The following is a 21,049-nucleotide window of genomic DNA, read 5'->3' as shown; positions in this document are numbered from 1 at the left end:
TTTTAACTGGTTTTAAACCTGTTACTACTTTTTGAATCAGATATCGAGAGGGGCTTTATTATGTTGTCTAATTGACTGATTCTCAATTTAGTCCCACACCGGTACACTGCATTCTAAAAGCAAGGCTTTGTTTTATTCTGGGTATTACCTGGTAACCAGTCATTGAAGAACATTAGTGGAACTCTGAAGGGAAGGCAGTCAGTCCATAATCTCTTTGGAGGCCAATTGGTCTGATACATATGGAAGAGAAGGAGAAATCAGCCAATCAGAGGATCCTTTATTATTTCTCAAAACACCAACAATAAAGTGCAAATCTGAATTCTGAAGAGCATCCATGATTAATTGAAGTAGAAAAAAAAACTAAATAAATAAAACTTCTGGCTATAATACTCCAAATAATAAATGTCTGGCACGGTGAATTAAGTATTATTGATCTCTTTATTGTCAACGATTAGAAGTTGTTAGCTCATAACAGACTTTCCCAAATTATAATAAAAGAGAAGCATTTAGGATTGTGTTCAGACCTAGCTCTGCTGTTAGCAGTTATGTGGCCTTGGGTCAGTCGTTTCTCTCTAGGTCTTGTTTTTCTCACCTGTAAACGGATGGTTTGAACTTCATGACCTTTAATTACCATCAGCAGTTCCATGTGGTCTTTCTGGCATGCGCTTCCTAAGTGACAAAGTTGAAAGTCATGATAGTTTAGTGACTGAAAGTAGCGTATGAATTTCATGCAAGTCTAGGTGGAGCAGGATTTAATATTGAATAGCTTGTAAAAGGAATCTAACCAAAAAATCGATCACGTCGAGTCGGCTGAGTGAAGGCTTTGCCTCTTTTCTATTTGAGATAGGCCTAAAAAATATTATGTTTAGGAAGCAGTTGTTTAAACTTAGCCTCGTGAAACGTTTGTTTTCGGTGCTTGGACCACGGGCCTCTTCAGCCGTGGAAATTGTTTGATGGGGTCTGTGAACCCATTAGGACCAAGCGTTCCAGTTAGGTAATAGATACGCCATTTGTGTACGCACGATTATCCCCCCAAAGCACATGGATGCTGATGTAACGCAATTAAAGTACGTTCAAAGGTGTTGCCTTTTATCATCCAGGTTTTGTCATAGTCGTTGTTTTACTTATAGATTTCACTGGAGTGGGGTTTGGGGGCTTCAGTTGTTATCATGACAGGAGCTTCTCTGAAATATTGATGTCAAAGTAGTGGGTCTTAATAATTATAAAAGGTTATGAAACACCGCTCTAGAGAACTTCTCTAATTGTTCTGCTTGAACCTCCTACCGATAGCATGATCCCCAAGATCAGGGGGAACGTAACATTAAAAAGCATTTAATAGAGGAAATGGTGGCGAGGGTGCGGGGTGAGGAGACAGAGAGGAACGAGGAGTCAGTCACTTACCCCATCCTAGATTATTTCCACCAAATAGCATTTTGAAATTTTGTCTCTGACGTCTGAAGCTGTCTTTTTGCCCTTTGAGGAAGGACCGGAAGTACTCTTTAGATGATGTCTTGCCCAATGCCAGGGGACAGGCGGAGCCATATGATGAAGGAGTGCGCCCTGGGGTTGGGTAACGCTGTGCCCCTGTGAGGAAGGGGAGCCGGCCTTCTTTAAGCCACATGGTTTATGGAAGCGTCTTACATCTCAGCTTCTGCTTGTGTCCCAGTTCCGTGCACATTTGGGTATATTCCAAGTACCAGGCAGTAGTAGACCAAAAGACACATTCGATGCCAGTCTTTTCTTCTCCTTTTTGAGGCAGACTGGGATATTCTGTGTAGGAAGCAGTTCCAAGTGAAAGGGCACTCACTTCTGACTTTCATTCTATGCCCCATCTGAGAGTTATCGCTAACCTAGATCCTTACAATAACCTTTGACGTGAGTTTCAAGCTGGAGAAGTCCAAGTTCAGAGAGCTGCAACAGTTTCTATAGAGGCGATCAGCTAACTAGTACCTAGCGGATCAAGATAGGAACACCCAGCCTCCAGCTTCTGGTTCAATAGCTTAGGTATTTTATTGTCTAGCATTTAAGAGGAAAACAAGCATAAAATAATTTTAAACCTTTTTGTCTTGGTGTGCTTTAGACAGAATAGGCATTGAAGTTTCTTAATTTCTATTTAGGAGGCGGGGTGCAGAATTTCAGATCTGTATTTTATCCTTATCTTCTGCAAAAGGTTCAGATCTTTCATGGGCTGGTGTCTTATAGATGGCGCCTTACTGGGGCTGGGGGTCAAAATAGAATCACAGTGGAAACTTTTCCAAGCTGGTTTACTCTCGTCCCCAATTCTTATTCACCGGGTCTGTCATGAGCCTTAAGCACGTGTGTTGCCAAGGTGATTCAGATACATTGTTCTTCCTCCCCATCCCAACTCCACCCCGCCTTCACTTCCGGTGTGCATGTGAAGTCTAACGCTCTGGGAGGCCATTCACACGACAGATGCCTATCAGGCATCTACTCTGTGCCAGGCACTATTTTAGGCCGTTGGTATATATCAGGGAATAAAACACGAAGACTCCTGGCCTCATACAGCTTCTTCTCCAAATAATTAAAAAATACCTTTGAGCAGCCTGTTAATTAATTATTTAGTTTTGAGAGCTTATAAGTGAGGAAGACTCAGTGCCTTGAGTCTCAGTGGAGAAAATAGGAACTGGACCTTCTGAGAAATAACTGATGGTGAAATCAGATCAGGTATGAAATTTCAGTGCATTCGTCACTAAAGTTCGTAGAGTCACAGCATTTATCTGAAATAAGTGATTAGAGGGAATGATCGGTATATACGTAGAAAGCCAGCTAGTGACTTTGCAGATTGCCTTTTGGGGTTAGGACTTTAGAACCCAGTTTTAAGAGCGGCTTATTTCTGTTCTCTCTAAACTTCTTAATCATTTGCAAACAACTTAGCTTATGGTCCCTAGAAAGTTCATGAGTTTGTCTTGATCTTTTATGTTCATGTCAGTCCGAGAGCCATTTCTCAAGATCATTTTTACCTTGAGACCAGTTTTACAATTCTAGATGTTTATTCACTGGTTCTTTTAAAACATGCCTCTTGAAACATGCTGCTGTTAATCAACCCTTTTTCAAGATAGGAGAGTTTTAATTCACTGCCTTGGCTTTTTTTCTAGATGACTTAAAGCATTTCTACTACCTATTGGCTGGTTTCCCACTTTTCTTTCCATTATATTATTATTATTATTATTATTATTATTATTATTATTTTTAAATTGGCTTTGGCTGGTTTCGTTTGGATAAAAACAATGCCTAGTTTTTTTTAAAGCTTAAAAAATTGCCATTAATCACCAGTATCATAACATCCTCTTAAGGCAAGTTATCTTGTTGCTGTGTCCTCTAAATGCAGTATCCAGAGTCAGAAGTCCTCGAGCAGGGATAAAAATAGCCTCCCTGCTTGCTGGTTTGTTGTTAGGTTTGCTGGCAGTAGGAATCTTTTGAATTCCTTAATTAGGTCAGCTCTTTGCTGATCTCTCTTTTAGACATTCCCTTCTGCCTGAAGTTCGGAGATGCTTTGAGATCTCGCAACCTCGCACCTGCCCTGGGGTATAGTCTAAGCAATCCTTTTTATATGAAACCTTCCACGGTCTATACTTGTTCCTACTGACTTTATCTTATAGATAAATGTTATTTTCTTGTCCCACTATTACAACCTGCTTTTTATCTATCATATCACAACTGAAAAATTAAATTCGAGCTTTTGGCATAAAAAGAAGATCCTTCTAGGCTTTTTTAAAAGGAAAAATTTTAAGTTGAATTTTCAGTTTTCATCTCCTAAAATACTTTTGCTACGTTGTTGGCTATTATAAAAGTAAGGAGTTAGGTTTTTTCCTCTTCTCTCCCCCAGAAAAAGAATCATAGCCCTGTTTATAATCAAGAACACTAGCAAACTCTCATTTCTCTGAAGTTTGAAAATCCCCCAGATGGCCACTCCCTTCTCCAAGGTTCCAGTTTGGGTCTTATTCGGCTAAAAGGAATCCTTCCTCTTTGTCTCTCTCACAAGTGGAAAATCGTTGGTTATCTCTGCCTTATAGTTGGGGAGGGGAAAGAAATTGATATTAACTGAGCACCTACTCTATAGTGGGGATTTTTCTGGACATTCTGCAAAAATTGTCTCATGAATTTCTCATAACAGCCTTGTGAAATAAATGGAAACTTCCCTGTTTTACCGAGGTTCAGAGAAGCTAGGTAATTTGACCTATTTTACAGATGGCATTGGCCTGACTCCCTACCCTTGCCACTGCCTGCTCCATGGCAGAGACACATCCATTCAACAGCTATTATATCGAGCACCCCTCCCTGCTCCAAGGTCTGGGATGTATGACCCCAAAATATGTCCTCAAAGATCTGATTGTCCTGGAGCAAGAGCTGGTTGAAAAATAGGTAATTTCAATACAGTGTGATAAGTGTTAGGAGTGTTCTATGGAGCACGTGGCTTGATGTAGGGAAGACATCCCATAGGATGTGAGGCCTAAGTGAGCACCTACCTGGGCACAATGGTGGGGCTTGAGCGGCAAGACATTGGGAGAAGAGAGGGAGGAAGCTGGAAGTACAGGTTAATGGGCCAGTCATTCTGAATGTCTGAAGTTCCTATTGGGCGCGTAGGGATGGGGAGGTGGAGACTGGAAGTGTGGAGAAATGAACCCGGAGAGCGCGGCGAGGGGACTCATGTGTTTTTATAAGGCCCGGCCTTTAAACTGAAAGCCAGTTCTGTCCCAGAGACAGTTTCGTTTGGCCTAAACTCTCTGTTTATTCATTTAAATGGCTTTTCGGGAAGGGGGACAAGACTCTCTGGTTCTTGTCAGTCCCGCCAGTTCCTTCTCCGTGACAGTGCATGCCGACGCCTTCACTGGAAGTCATTGTATCACAGATAGGTCAGGAGGTAGAAGAAGACTATAGAGTTTGGTTTGGGGAATTATTCTTAGATCAATAGAATCAATTATTAAAAATAGTTCTCTTTATGTCATTCAGTGGCAGCACGTATGGAACACATTTTTCTTAGTTCGTATTGATATGTGTTCTGCATCTGTATCAGCATAAAGTTGGTATTCAAAAACTGAATTTATTATGCGTTTCTTGAGCTTTGCTATGCATCGTCTAGGTCTCCACAGCGCCCCCTTGCCGCAAGGCTCAGGTGGTGCTGGTAAAAATAGAGGCAGAAAGGCAAGTGGTACTAAAAAATGATGGCAGAATGGCCTTGACATACTTAGATATGAACTAAATAAATCAGCGGGACAGAGGTGTTAGGAGCACCTCTAGTTAGATGACAACAGCGAAAGCATGTGGGTGTGTAAATACATGTGTGTCGTGTGTGTAAATCTTTGATCTACCTTGGAAATGGGCTCAAGCCCGTACTTATCCTTTTCCTATTAGAAAATTTGAATGATGTCCACTGAAGACCCCTCATTTTTCCTTGGAGTATCTAAGTTGTTACAGTGCGAGTCAATAAAAGAACTAATTTCATACTACTTGTCACTTTATAGGACTGCATGGCTCTATTTTGGACAGCCGTGTGGAGTTATCAAGTTATCACCTATTGCCATTGCTTGGCCTATAGCATGTCACCAACAATGCTGGCGCGACTGAAAAAGAGAAGGTCACAGCATGACATCTAATAGCACTGTAGAGCACCTGATATTTTTTAGTGTTTCTGTGTTTGAAATGGCAGCATTTATTGTATTATTTGCTGCTGAATTATGAGTAGCAATAATATCTGGGTTACTTTTTAGAAAGTAACTTTTATCTTTTGATCTAATTTTGAAATTAATACATACATATACTGCTAATATATTAGAGTATTTCCTTCTAGTCTTTTCTCCTTTCATCTTATCGATGAGATTATTCTTCTTAGTGTCTTAAAAGAATATGACAGAACATTCTGTTCTTTTGAGCACCTCCTCCCCCAGCATTTCTTAGTCGAGTTGGTAAATATTGGTTCTCTCCAACTTGCAAATGCCTAGCATAGAATTGCCTAGTTGGAGTGTGGCTTTTTTCTGGGCTGTAGAATTTGGTAGTGTAGTTCCCCAGAGTCCCACTGTGTCAGTTGCCTATATTTGGCAAGGTTGAGTCATGTCACCAAATATAGTCTATGCCTCCTGCATGATGTATGCCAGGCTTCTGGCTCCAAATGCCACAGCCGGCCTCTGGAGGCACTTTCTTTCCCGTCATGGTCTCCCTTAAGATTAAGACTGCTGATCAGACAGTAGTTCTTCTCTTTATAACACCGTCAATACCAAGAGCCTTCAAAGGTTGAATTTTCTCCACTAAATAGGTTCACTTGCCTAACACCTTCCTCCTTTCTTGAAGAATTCAATTCTAAATGCGCCAAAACCTAGGTTATTTTTATAGGTAGATGAGTTATCAAAAAAAACCAACAAAGCAAACCCCACAAACACTGGGTTATAGTGATAGTTAGATAGATCAGTTATTTTTATTTTACTTTATTCATTTGTGTAATGCTGGTGTTTTAAGTTCAATGGAATGAACTTACTGAATGCTTATCTTGTGGCCAAACAGGAAACTCGAGGTACTAGATAAAACAACAAACAACAACAACAACCTCTAGTTCCTAAGAGGGGCTGTCGTGTAAGAGAGACGAGAGACGGAGAAAGTTAGGCAGTAGTCGAAATGGTTACCTAAGTCAGCCAGTGGCGCAACATAGCTAGAAATAAAATTTGGTGAGTTTATCTAAGAAAGAGGAGGCGAGGGGTGGGTCTCCTTTTTTGGGAACTGTGCCCTATAAATTGGTGAATCTGGAAAAAACATAAAAATTCAAAAAATACCCTCCATGGGGAAGAAAGAAAGAGGGCCACCATCCCAGATGAGGGAGGGGATTGTGGGTATTTTAGCTGCAGAATGGAAAATGCAGAAATGCCAGCCTAAGTTGGCATCCACAGAGCAGCAGAACACCAGAACAGGAGTGGAAGGAGGGGTGGGCACAGGCAGAAAGAGAAGGACTCGCAGGAGAATTGAAAGTCTCATGACTTTTGGAAGATTTCCACAAAGGAAGTGATACGTGTTATCTAAGATAGATGTCATGAATGGATGACTAGATATTTTCATTATAGAAAAAAATCACAGAAGGATAGGGCACAGAGGCTATGGATGCCTTAAGAAAGTTTAAAATAAAAAGCTTTTTTTTTTAATGTCACTGCTTGTATTTTAAAATTGAAGTAAAGAAAGAAAATCGAAGTGGAAAGCATTACTGATTAATAAAATGTCACAGAGGTATGTGCTACTCAGAAGCCAAAATTGATTCTCGCTTGACAGGGCTCATGAGACCTGGTCAGAAAATTAAAAACAAGTATCACTTTTCAGAGTTAAACCATGAACCTCGCCAACGATTCCTCAGTGCCCTATTGTCTTAGCTGAAGGCTAGAATTACTGTATTCAAGAGTCTAAAGAGCAGAAAAAATGCCAGAGGTCACCTTGGGGGTTGGGAGGTGGAATCTCTCTCTCTAAGAGGTGTTCTCAGAGGCACACTGAGAACTGAGTTAAAGGACACTTTTATGCCTGTCAAATTGAAGTGTACTTCTCTCTCTCTCTCCTTAAAAGATACCCAAAAGGTGAGTTTCTGATGAGATGGAATTGATTTAAACTGGTTAAACTGGGCCAGCTCGTTTGGTAATTTGTCTTTCGATTCTCATTGTTAATCATCCGTCCTTGGCATCAAAGAAGAGGGACTACAGTTCATGTGAAACAGCCATGATTTCAGCAGGAATGTTAGCATTAGAAGTATTAGACTATATGAAGATGTATTTGAAACAAAAACAAAACATTTCCTCTTGACTTCAGTTAATATAGTTAAATATTTTTGTTTCCGTATTGACTTACATCATCTTTTTAAAAAACGTTTTATGACAAATAGAAATGGTATGTGTGAGGGCTCTGTTGCTTAACTTACTAGGGAGTTTTACAGTCATAAAATGTATGCTATGCTCCATTACAGAAAATCAGCTGCTACTTTGAGTTAAGTGATTCAGAGAAAGTACTCGCCCCCTCCTAGGTTTTTCACAGTTCAAGTCATGTTCTTGTTCCAGCATCTGAGGTCTCTGCTTTAAAAAAAAATACACTCGTGACAGGTCATATGGTCAGGGCTTGTCGCTAAAGCAGTTCAGATGGAATTCAGTAGATTTGGACACTTGGCTGTGTGCATTAGCATTAAATAATGAAGCTAATGTTTAGGAAGAAATCGAAATAACGAAGTTATTTTTTTTACCCCCTCCTTCCCCATCTCTATTCCTACCTCCACTCCCTAAATAGGAACCAGCTGAAATTTTAAGGTGAACAGTTAATAAAAATAAAAACAATCCTTGTATTTGACGTTAAATTGTAGGAAAATTATGAGATTAAGACTTCGTTTCATATCAGACTCTAGGTTTTGGATATGGATTAGTTAAAGCTATTAGCAATAGAGAACAATTTCTCTTTTCATGAAATGAGTTCATTTCTGTGGAGACTATTTCAAAGAAGCGAGATTTTGAGGGATTGAAGGGTAGTCAAGGCCTTTCTAGAGTCGTCAGTCTGTAGCTATCGGATTTATAGGACCACGTGTTAGCTCTGGTTCCCAGAGTGCTCAGTGGAGCTACATGGAGTCTAACCTGGCATCTTGGAAGGCTTTTGCCAGCCTCAAGGCAGTCGAGAACCTCTGCTTACCCACTTTTCTGTAGCCTTGGAGAGTCTACTGTGGTTGGTTCAGTGGGGTCAGTTAAACCTTTGTCTCCTAATGAGATGTTTGTAATTCTGAGTCAATTTTAAATTCCTACGCGACCCTGATTTATACAGTGCTGGACTATGATAGATAACTAACAATTCAGTTCCCCTATCTGTTCCTTAGGTGAGCAAGAGTCTGTTGAGGGTTTTCCACCATTCTTATGAAGGTGTATGTAGTTGGTCATGTGGAATATGGAGACTTAAACGTGTCACCATAGTGATTTTTATAATTTACAATGTAGAATTAGGTACATGGTATGTGTTCAGTAAGAATATGTTGTCTAGATACCTCAATTTACATATAGAAATCCTTCCCAAACAGGAATGGTGCGCCTTATAAATGGAGAAATCCCAGCGCCATTTCCCCCGTTCGTTTGTGGTTACCAGTTTTTAGAAGGTATTGCATCCTGCAAAGATTTTAGTACCTTCACAAATGCTTTTTTGTGGGCATCGTGGGTACCCGTTTTAGGTTCAGAATGAGATTTTGAACCACTTAAAAATTCAAAGGAAACTAACCCGGCGTTTATTGAGTGCCTGCTATGCTCTGGGCATTTTGCTATATGTTTTGATATTTTCTGGCATGCGTAAGTACAATGATCTGTTTTTCTTTTTTCTGTGCTAATTCACTCCAATGCAAATTTAAACCCTTTAGCGTGTCTGTACGTGTAGACATAGCCTGGCAATGCTGTTCCAAATCATATAGAAAAATATCACTGCTAATTACATACTCTTAAAAAAAAACTGTACACATGAAAAAATTTTATCACATGTATGGAGTAAAAAAAAAATGTGAAAATTGTTATTATGAGTTAGTATTAGAATGAGCAAATAGTTCAATATGAAGGACATTTTATTTTCCCACTTTCAAACTTTCCCTTTTTTGAATGTTTGTGAGTATGCTGATCGATATGTCCTCTGACTCATTGTGTTCACTAGCATGACAAAGTTTTATCCCATAATAGAGCTTTTTATATACCTTACCTATGAAAACAGTTCAGTTTTGTTATTGAATACGCTGAAAACATCCATGAAAAAAATAAATTTAGTAACGGCCTTCTTTTACCTTCAGGTCGTCTAAACTATTCATATCCAGGATCCGATAGCTCTCTGCTTATTAATGGTAAGTGATAATTGATATACCCTAGCGAAGTTCGCAGAACCGAAACAAGTTAGCACTAGGAGAGAAAATACAGTAGTTATGCTTCAACAAGTGGAGAAGTGACGTTACTTTGTTTCGTAATAAAAATTGCAAGTTGTCATTAACCTATCGGCATATGATAGATTGACAATTAAATATGAATTATTTTCTCTCAAATTGTGGCAAGAACTTTAAGCTTTGAGAGCCCATTGATTCTCCGAAATTGGTAACCATGGGGATAAATGAGTATCCCATAATGATACCTGAAGGATGGCTTAATCTAACTTTAGCTTCTGTAGAGTGACCTTTGAAATGTCGACAGGAAAGTCATTTCTGTGTAGTTGGAAAAATGTTTCAGGACAAAGGGAGATCTAAAACCAGAAAAAGCAGCCTAAGACCACAGGGCTTGACATTGCAAAGGACAAGGTCATTCTCTAACGAGAACCAGAAAAAGGAAGTTTTACTGGCCTTTAGAGTGCCTTCAGTGAAGTCCTCGCCTGTCCTAAATATTACCAGTGTGCTGTTGAGTTCTCTTCTTATGAGCTTATGCTGAAGCAAACTAAATTTCACAGAGAAAGAGGAGACAGCTATGCAGAGAAGGAATTAAAGGATGAAAAAGTATGTCTTTGATAAGGACATCCTATAGTTGAAAATAATTGGGTGGAATGCAGAGGTCTGTCTCATTTGCTTCTTTTCTATTCATTTACTATTGAGTGGATTTCAAATTTGTGTGTTCATGATGCCTTCCTTTTCCCAAAACACATTTGAAGTCCCACCACTTCTAAGTGGTCTTGACTAAATCACTATATTCTCATAGTTCCAAAAACAAAGCAAAACCCTTCCACTCCTTGTCTGTGGTATATCGTGAATGGGAAATGAAAAGTTATCTTTATGACTGGACCTCTTATGGGCTAGTTTTTGAAATCGGTGAAACACAGGATTGTCGCGCCAGGAAAAGTGAAGAGATTTGATTTATGGGGGTGGCTGTGGGTGCATTAGATCCTCTGGAGGCTGTGTGGTTTATCAAAACCTTGCTTGTTCATTGGACTTTGATCTTTTCACGCTACCGCTGCCAGAAATAACGCCAAAAGATAATATTTCAGCATAAATATGTGTAGACTGTAAACCAAACCCAGTGGTGACGGTGGCGTCGCGATAAGGGGGAAAAATATAAGGCTTGCCATTGTAGCAGGATTTTAGCTTTTCCTGTGGAACAAGATTTAGAGTCAGATCTGTGTGATGAAAATTGCAGTGCACCAAAGTTTGAGGTAATGCTGCGTGGTCTTAGGCAAAGCGATCAACTCTTCTTTGTCGCAGTTTGCTCATGAAGTGGCTAAATTAGATCAGTTAATTTTGTTGAGGTGAGAAAAATAAACACTCTCTAGTGGGTTTTCCTTCAAGTTAAATTCACTGAATTAAAAAAAAAATACTATTATGAGATTGTTTTTCCTTTTCTGCCCCCTGTAAATATTCTCTTTTATGAATAGATTAGCTTTTAATAACCCTGACTTGGCAAAGAAAAAATAAAGGTAACTTGTCCCCTCAAATGTTTATATTTTGATATTTGATTGGTCTGTAAATTCTAGAAGGGACTAGATGGTTTTTACTGTTGCATATACGAACATTTTATTATAAAGGTTTACTGGCTTTCATTAACATTGTCTTAAACTGGAAGATAGGAAGATAAAGAAAGAACAAAGAGATATCAGAGAAATTTGTTGACTCCTCTAGCAAGACCCCAGAGTGTAGGATTACAGCCACCATGGTCTCGGACCTAGCATTCTTAATTTAGGACCTCAGAACTTGATTTTGTCAGCTTTGATAAAGCGTTAGTTCTTAATAACCAACCAACTAGGACCAGATGTCAATTTATGCATTTATAATAGGGAATAAAGCTCCTGGATAGACCAGATGTTGAAGCTGACGGATAGACTTATTCTTTTTCCAATAGCAAAGTCTAGATTACAACAGAAGATTGATTAAAAATTATGAAATTAAAACAAGCTGGGGGTGGAGGAGTATCAAGATAATTTCTTAGTCACCTTGGTTTAGTAGTAGACATAGCTCATTGTCTTTAGTCAAATTTATGAAACATCTCCTGTGGTAATTGCTTCTATAGACATCTCAGTAATTAATCTCATTCATGTACTGATTCTTAATAGCTTTGTTCTTATTTTAGCTCAGGTTTTGGAAGTACCCGTATTGCAAATCTAGTGTAATACATTAATTGTGCTTGATGAAGGTAAATTCAAAAATCACCAAATACTACCCATCTCATAGGTTTGGGTGAGGATGAAATACAGGCAAATTATTTAGCATAGCACCTGGCACATAAGAAAATTAAAAGTGTCATTTTTGTTGTCATTGTTGTTAGGATGGTTAGTGCTAAATTTTTATAAAGAAGGAAACAAAAAACAAAAATTAAGATGAATTTGTAAAAATTATCTGTGGTCGAACATACTTTTTCTATTATCCAGATAGCCAAAGTAATACTTTATTTACTTTGAAATGAAGTCCAGGCCCTTTGCATCTTAATCCATGCCACCTTTTCTTAAAACTGAAAATAGAAACCTTAATACGTTGTGTTGCTTTATATTCATTATTTAGTTTTAAAACTTTAAGGAACTATGAGGAGCCTTTCCTGTCCAACATAAATAGTGTGTTCAGGCTTAAAAATCCTTTAGAAAGGTGATGATATAGCTATTCAGTTTGTTTCAGCTATAACTTTCAGAGCTTTTTCTTCCAAGCCTCTTTTGAATTGAAAGACATTTCTTGTTTTGCTTGGATACGAAGATAGAAGAACTGTTTATTCTCTTTCTTACATGAACATTTGAATGTCGACTGCGATTGCATAATGTGTTTTGAAATTTTTAAGCAATCACAAAGGTTTTTGGAAAGAAGCGGGGTTTAAGTCCGAAATAGATAAAAATAAAGATTCAGAGTGGTCTACCAACTTCATCAATTTATGTTGGAATGATATTGGAATTTGCACGTACAAAGATAAAAAGGGCTGACTCGGTCAGTTGGTCAAATTACATCGTTGGTTATTTATTTATTTTTTTGGCGGGGGGTGCATTCTCAGTCATCAGTTCTCATACTATGCAGTGATCTCTATGTACCACGTCTTTTAAAGACATTGCCAGTATAATTCAACCAATAGTAATTGGTACCTGTGCTCAGAATGTTGTAGTGTGTACATTCTAGTTTATTGTTGTGTTATTAGTTGTAGAGATTTTTTTTTGAGGGGGAATCCTTGGATCCTGATTGTGTGTGTGTGTGTGTGTGTGTGTGTGTGTGTGTGTGTATGTGTGTGTGTGAGCTTTCTAGCTACTATTTGGATACCCTGTTCCTTTGCTAGGACTGGCATAGCAAGTCCCACAGACTGGGTGAAATTTATTTCCTGGGCTGGCAATCTGAGTTGATTTCTTCCTAGGTCAATTTCCTTGGCTTGTACATGTCCATCTTCTGTCTGTGTCTCCATATGACTTTCCTCAGTGCGTGTCTGTGTCCTAATCTCTTCTTATAAGATATCAGTCATTTTGGATTTGGGCCCACCCCGTTGACCTCATTTAATCTTAATTATCTCTATAAAGACCCTCTCTCCAAATATAGTCACATTCTGAGGAACGGAGGGAGCGGTTAGGACGTCAGCATATGAATTTTGAGCATAGGAAATGATTCATTCTATAATCTTATCTAATAGGAATATAGCTAGCTATTATATCCATTTTTCGCATATGAAAGCAAGCCCAAAATGTACTTAGTTTCTCAGCTCAGTCAGAGAAGAGGGCTAAGCATACGAGAAGCTCACCTCACAGCTTCCTCTGGTATTTCTTGCTTTAGCTCTGAGATACACCCCCGAGTAAAACACTAATTTTCCCTTTACCTGGCTTGATGCAGCCGCCACCACCTCTGTCTGAACCTGCTTGTACGTTGTCCTTTTTTCTTCAACCTCCCATTCCACTGCCTTCGCCTTCAGGATTCGCTGCGTCAAAAATGAACCTAGGGCAGGAAAAGTTATAGCATGATGACAAACTATATCAGGTTTTAACAGACTCATGTGGGTTTTTCTTTCCTCTGGAGATCTTTGACTTTGAAGCATCAAGTAGAAGATTTGCTTGTCTCGGAAGAGATTAATAAGAGATCGTTGAGAGGTTAGCATAGGACAGCATCTCTTAATTATAGTTCTTTGGGATGAAAGGAGGAAGATTGTTCGCTTAAGGGTTTGGGTGGAGGGGAGAAATTTATGAGAAGAGAGGGTATAATTTACCGAGGAGAAATGTAGATGACAATCACTGAAAACCTACACAGTATGGTCCTAGTTGCTACAATAAGGAACACATTGAAAGATCCTTTCATGAAAAAGATGATTGGACAATATACTGCAAACTCTAAAGTGCTCCCCAATGATTAGCCTCAGAATACTAATGAAAAGCTGATAGTACTTGTTGAAGACCAACTAAGAATATAGACTAGACTATGAGTTTACGTTTGAGAAAGGGAGAAAATGCTTATTTACTGAGCATCTAACTGTCTAATCATCATATACACACATATGGTATCGTTTATTCTTTCATCAGACTTCCATTTTCATAAATGAGAAACTGAGGGTTAGGAATATGCAGAAACTAGAGTTACGTTATCTGCCCTTCTCTAAGATAGCAGATAGTAGTCTCGTACTTATTGTACCTTTTCAACATTCTGTGAATATGGTACCAACAAGCTAGTGTAAATGCAAGCCAATGTGACATAGGAAATCCTAACTCTTAAGCATAAATCTAAAATAATTTTATGACAGCGAGTACATCAAATCAGGGGTTGATGTATACAATCATTTAAAATGATTCTTTGCATCTTCATTGATTTGTGTGTCCTGGTCTCTGTGATGGTTGTCTGCGTTTTGGTTCCGCCATCTTTGTTCTTTTGTTAACAGATTAACTCCTTTTAGCTTCCAGCCTTTGACATATTTTTTTAACGGATTTACGAGTTTGACTAATTCCCCCACATGCTTTTTTTTTTTTTAATCCTACTGGAGCCATCAGCTATTGGATAACATCTTTTCATCTGAGCCCTCGCCCCTTGATTCTCCAAGCACCATTGCTATCTGCTTCTCAGCCAGGGACGCTGAGAGGTGGCAGAGGGCCTGAGGAGGCCGCAGGAGCCTGGCTGGGATCAGTCTTTCATTGCCTGTGAAAGCCTAGGAAATTTCATCTCTTGCAGCTCCAAGGCCTCTTCTGTATAGAATCGATTAGATGCCCTCATGTAGGAAAGGATGCTTTTCTTTCATACGTCATTTGTTTTTTAATATAAACACTGAGAAGAAAACCAAGAAGTATCATTTAAAAAGAAATAAGCAATAATATTAAATTTTAAATTGTAGAAAAATGGATAAACAAGAAGTGAAATCCTTTCCCCGTTTCAATTTCTCTCCCCAGAGATTCTTGTGGTGGTTTCTAGAAAAAAGACTTATGCATATTCCCACATATCTATTTATATTTTTTTATTTTCAAATTTACACAATAAGAACCATGCACTACACACTCAGGCACCGCATGCAACTATGTCTTAAAGAGTAGCGTCGGCACGTGAGTATGCACTGTATTTTTTTAATGGCTGCATACTGCATATTTCCTATGAATATATCACTATTGTGGATGCTTTCTGAGTGTAACAAATGTTACAACAAACGAGAAAAAGATGCTGATTAAGAGATAAACATTTTTTATAATGAAATATATAGCATATATTTGTATATTTATAATAAAATATATATAGTATATTGAAAAAAAGACTTTGCAAGTCTAGCATCCCAGACTAGTGGAATATTTTATTAGATGGAATTTAATGATGAATAGAGGGCATTCTTAAGCAATCTTGTAAAGACATTTTGGAAATAAAGTATTTCTTAATAGATCTAATGACAACATGCATCGAGAAGTTATAAAAATTTATAGCCATAATCTTTCCAGGCCATTTAGAACATTCTTGAATCATGTCGGTACTGAACATTAAATTGAGGACTTTATAAATCAAAACTAAGGAATAAAAAGAAGAGTAGCTAAACCTATAAATAGTATTTCTTTTAACTCTGATGGAAACTAGAAGATTTTACTCAGTAACAGCATGATGCATTTTTGAAATCTTTTAACAGTATAATCTTTGGTAATTGAAGAAAAATTCCGAGCAGAGTTTATTTCGGCTAACCTAACTAGAACTTTTCCAAGTGTAGATTTCTTTAAACATATTTAAAGAATTTTTTTTTTACCCGCTACTTCCCTGAATGTTTGACAAACATCAAATAATATGCAACACTTGATAATCATGAGATTGGAAATTAGTTGACAAGACAGTTTCCTCAGGAAAGTGGTCAGAGTCTATGTTACAAGTTTTTCATCGTACGTGTATTTGGTTTGCACCAAGTCTGATTTGCAGTAAGTGAAGAAAAGGTGCTTCGTTCATCTTTCATCCACAGGGTGGTGAAGTGGCACCACTGGCCATTCTGTTAGTGTCCGGGTCCTGGTGACGCAGGTGTGTGTTTATATTATGGAAAATACATCGAACTGTTTTCTGATGATTTGCGTACTTCCCTATATATCTATCATATGTCAAAATCTACATTAAAAATAACATATAGTATTAACAGTGTTGTAATAAGTGGAAAGCAAACACTTCATCAGTCTCATTTTATGTGCTACAGAATTTCCTTGCTTTTATTATTATTATTTGGTACTCATTTTTATTAATTTCCCTATTTGGGAAATTTTTATATTATAAGCATTGGACACCTATAAACTGATTTTCCCTCAATATGGGAAAATGTGTCTAAATAGTTCTTAGAATTTAACTGTGAATTCTTTTATATTAATCAGCTTAATTCTATGGTGTAAAAATCAAAGTTTGAAAGTACAATTTTGAAGACTTTAAGAGTATTTGAATTTGCTTTTGATCTGTAGCCTTTACTGTTCGTGAGAACTATGTTTATTTTTGAAAAAATGGAAGCTATGAGAGTTTTACGTTAATTTTGTAGCTTTTAAAAGCCTACTCTTTTCAAATATGTTTTCTCAGAAATCCAAGCAACATTAGGCAACTTTTTAAGGTTGACAGAACTAAAATTTGCAAGTCATTCATTTCCCCGAACTCCCTTGTCTTTGGAGCAGCTGTATGAATAGAATGTTCTTAAACAAGCATCCTCTTTTGTGGCAACTTTGTCTCTCTAACCTCTGTCAGGTTGACTAAGTTAAAAAAAAAAAATCCCTTTCCTGAACTTAAGACCTATTAAAGTGAAAACCTAACTGCCGAGGGAGATTTTACGTTGTTTTAATCCGTTTGTCCAAGTACTTCAGTGAAATCCACTGTTGGAAATGTATTTTGGTATACAACATAATTCCATTTTGGAAAATACTTTGCGTATGGTACTTCTAAGTTATACTGATAACTCATTTAGAACTGAGTTCTTATTTAGCCTGAATCTGATGGGCTAAGACAAAACCCTGACCAGTTCGTGTAATGACTTCTTAAAGATATTTCTTATACCTTCTAATTCAAAAACCTGGTCTCAGCCTCCTGTTTCAGCCTAATCTCCAGCCAAGACCCCGCCTGTTTCATATGTGGCTGTTCTGGGCGCCCTTCCCTGAACCTGGCAGCCGCCCTGTTTGTCGCATCGCCACCCTGCAGTGCCCTGCCTGTTTTTCTTTTAAGGCCCATCTCAAATGCCACACCCTCTTCTCGCTGACTCTTTAATCAAAACCAGTTGCTCTTCCTTCTCTGTTTCTGTTGCACCTGTCACACAACTATTGTAGCAAATAGGCATGCTACGTTATTGTCATTTCCTTCTGTGGCCACGGACATGGCCCTGGGCTATTATCCATGGTGCCTGACAAGATGGAGGCGTTCAAGAAATGTTTGTTCAGTAGAATTGAAGTATTTGGACAGGCTGGGCTTATAAGTGCCAATTTGTTTCAGGGAAGATGTTTTCTCAAAACTTTTCTGTTTTAAAGTTTATGCTGCCATTTTCTGAGTATTCAGGGAAATACATATAATTATATATTTGTATACTTCTCTTTCTGACTGTACCCTACTTGGTGATAAATGCCAAATGTTTTACTTTTCAACATTTGGGGCATAGTTGAAAACTTGATTAGGGCAAAGAAACTTTCGGTTAAAAGGAACTTTATAAATTGCCTAAAGATTTCATTTCTTAGGATATTCTTAAATAGGGAGTACTTGAGAGATAGTACAGAATTGCTATTTATCCTCTGGTGGTGAAAAAGCCAAGAATTAAATCTTGTAATATTTACCGAATTGCTTGTTAGCAGGGAATTCTGAGAGAAAATAAGATTAATGTGTTAGTAGTTGCTTAGATCATGCGATATGCTCAGTCTGTATGAGTTTAGACCTTGGGTGACGGTCACAACAAAAGGCTTCCCTTACAACAAAGTTAAATACAGCTCGACAGTGTCCTTGAAGAACTTAAAGAAAGCATTAAATGGACCTCTCACCATTCACATTCTTTGTTTCGGAGACAAAACTCTGTATAGCCAAGTTTTTTCAATTTCAAAAGATGGTAGATGAAATCTCAGTTGACTCTTTTGACAATGTTTGAAAGGTTGTTGTTGTTTTTTTTTTCTCATTTGACATGCAGCAAGGACATATGGGCGAAGGAGAGGTAATATTATCGTTTCTAACTTTTGAATGTCTAGTTGTATTTGGAGAGGACCCAGGTGTGCTCATTTTGTAACCCTTGGGGGGCAGTGGGGAGGGGGAGCGAAACAGGTTCGGTCCGGTCCATACACACTCCATGCTGTAGCTGATCCTCTAGACGTTCTTATTTCGAGGAGTCAGAATGGTAGGATTTGGATCTGAATCCAAATAATTTCCCTATGTTGCGTTATAAACTCAACTTATTTATATCTAAAGATTTATTTCCTTTTATTTCTGAAAGGAGTTTCTTAGGAGAAAAAAATTAAGAATCTTTCAAAAGGGAAATACAGTGCAACTCATCTCAAAATACCTGATTATATTGGAAATTCAATTATATTTGAACCCATGTCTACTTTTTTTTTTTTTTTACCAAGTCAGCATAATACATTTGGTTTAAAATGAGATTAGCTAAATAAAATAACTAATCCTATAAATTTCAAACATTGAGGGGTGGGGGAAGCTCTAGAATTTTTAGAGAAATTTAAGGAATCTTTCCTCAGAGTTGCCTGAATAAACCTGATTTTTGCTGTCTGTAATAGATTTTGCCTTTTTACTTTACAAGCAAGACAGTTAAATAGCTCAACTTCAAAATGGAAGTGACTTTTAAAGATCATTCAGGAAATAGCCTATTTTGTAGTCTTTTTTAAAAATCTTTATAATATATATCTCTTTTGAGCTGCAGTTGTACAGGATAAATTTGTAACCAATATACTGTTATTATTTGGTGTGTTTAGTAATGAAAATTGAGAGGAAGGCAAGCATGCAGCAGAAAGACATCGGAATGTTTCAATAAAGAAAGAACACTCAAGATACAGTTCTGCAAGACGCATTAAAGAATTCCTTGTGTAGTACCTAGAAGTAAATTGGCAGCCTGAAAAGTGACAAAACAGTGCTTGAGAGATTCTGCAGTTATTTATGGCTCTGTGTTTTGCTTTTGATTTAAAAGTTTGGTCTTCGCTGTCAGGTCAATACGGGAAGAATATTAACTAAGTTGGCATCTCTCGTCTTTCCTGCTTATGTAGTCTATAATGACATGATTTTTAAAGAGCAAACGTACTGACTAGTTTTTAGAATCAGCACTAGTTGCAACTGATTATCATTCAACTAAAAAAAAATATATCTATAGCATGCCCCCAGATCCTAAATTCGAGAAGACTAGACGAAAAAGTGAGATTAACAGCAATAAATGGGTTTTGATGATATCCCATTAGTTAAGGTAAACTGAGTGCTCACTTTAAGAATGAACATGTTCATTTTTAGGACTTTCTCAGAGGAAATCATACTGGCTATATCATTTGATTTAAAAAAAAAAAATTTAAGTGATCTAGCATCTGACAGTCAGATCTAACGATGTGCAGTGCACATCTAGCTGCCAAGTCTGTCAACTGTGACTGTCAACTGCTTTCGAAAGAAAGCTTTCTCCAACTGTCCTTCCATTGCACCCCGCGGGAGTTTCTGGATGCCAGTGGGAGAGTCGACAGCCCTCGCTTTAACCATGTACTTTCTCTCCGGCTCAGTGGGACTTGAAGGTGATGGGAATTCAAGAGCGTAGCTGAGTGATCGTATGTGTGTGATTCAGTGAGAAAAAAAGGGGCAGCATTTTTATTGTTTGTCGTGTGAGATAATCAGTGGCCGGGAGCCCTTTCTGTTAGCTTCTTTTCCTGCTTTCTATTCCAGGTCAGTCTTCACTGTTTCCAATGGAAGATGGATTCTTGGATGATGGCCGTGGGGAGCAACCTCTACACAGCGGCCTGGGCTCGCCTCACTGCTTCACTCACCAGAATGGAGAAAGAGTGGAACGCTATTCTCGCAAGGTGTTCGTGGGCGGGTTGCCTCCCGACATCGACGAAGGTACATTGAGAAAGAAGCGTTAGCAGCACGATACCCAGATGCGGCACACGGTAGACAACTCACGGGCAGGGCTGCTGCTATTGTGGCAACGGTCCGATCTGGTTCCGGGTGTTCAGTCTCGATCGCACCGTTTGCTTTTCATACCTTCCTATGACTGCTCCATAAATGTATGGTCAATTGTTTAAAAGTGTAAAGTCTCAGATTAAGCACGAACTTTTGAAAAATACAGACTGCAATTGTACCACGAAAAGGGCATCTTTAGAGTTATATCATTTTGTAATTTTTCACTTGTCAGATTTTTCATGCTTTCTAAATGCCATGCCCTGTTCCTAGGCTGGTTTACAGCAGTGAACAAGATGGATAGTCCCTGCTCACACGGAGTTTACTTTCTAGTGGGGAAGGCAGACAAAAATGTGAGCACGTAAGGAAATAGCAGAGAATACGTTTTGAAAAGAAAACAAGGCGATCAGATACAATAATGTAGGGAGTCAGCTTAGAGCAGGTGGTTAAGAAAATTCTCTTTGAGGAAATGATATTTGAGCTAAGACCCGAATGAGGAGCCAGCCTTGCAAAGATTTAGAGGACTAGTTGTCCAGGAATATTTTATTTATCTGTGGGCGTCAGTGACCCTAATAAAAATCAAAATAA

At 38.2% G+C, this 21,049-nt stretch overlaps 1 protein-coding gene across 4 annotated transcripts in view; it reads left to right on the top strand.

The window, feature by feature from the left end:
* The window catches only part of CPEB4 (cytoplasmic polyadenylation element binding protein 4), a 60,162-nt gene that overhangs the window by 26,527 nt on the left and 12,586 nt on the right, over nt 1-21,049 (top strand). The window contains exons 3-5 of one of the 4 annotated variants that reach the window (XM_016145113.2): nt 9,782-9,832; nt 18,492-18,515; nt 20,228-20,401. In XM_016145113.2, the coding sequence (XP_016000599.1) occupies nt 9,782-9,832; nt 18,492-18,515; nt 20,228-20,401 (249 nt within the window). The remainder of the gene's footprint in view (nt 1-9,781; nt 9,833-18,491; nt 18,516-20,227; nt 20,402-21,049) is intronic. The other 3 variants (XM_016145115.2, XM_016145114.2, XM_016145116.2) reach the window with 3 other exon arrangements.

This window comes from Rousettus aegyptiacus, unplaced genomic scaffold (assembly GCF_014176215.1).
Source record: "Rousettus aegyptiacus isolate mRouAeg1 unplaced genomic scaffold, mRouAeg1.p scaffold_m13_p_7, whole genome shotgun sequence".
Taxonomy (NCBI): domain Eukaryota; kingdom Metazoa; phylum Chordata; class Mammalia; order Chiroptera; family Pteropodidae; genus Rousettus; species Rousettus aegyptiacus.
The sequence above is the reverse complement of the archived record's forward strand: the minus strand, read 5'-3'. Positions and strand labels throughout refer to the sequence as shown.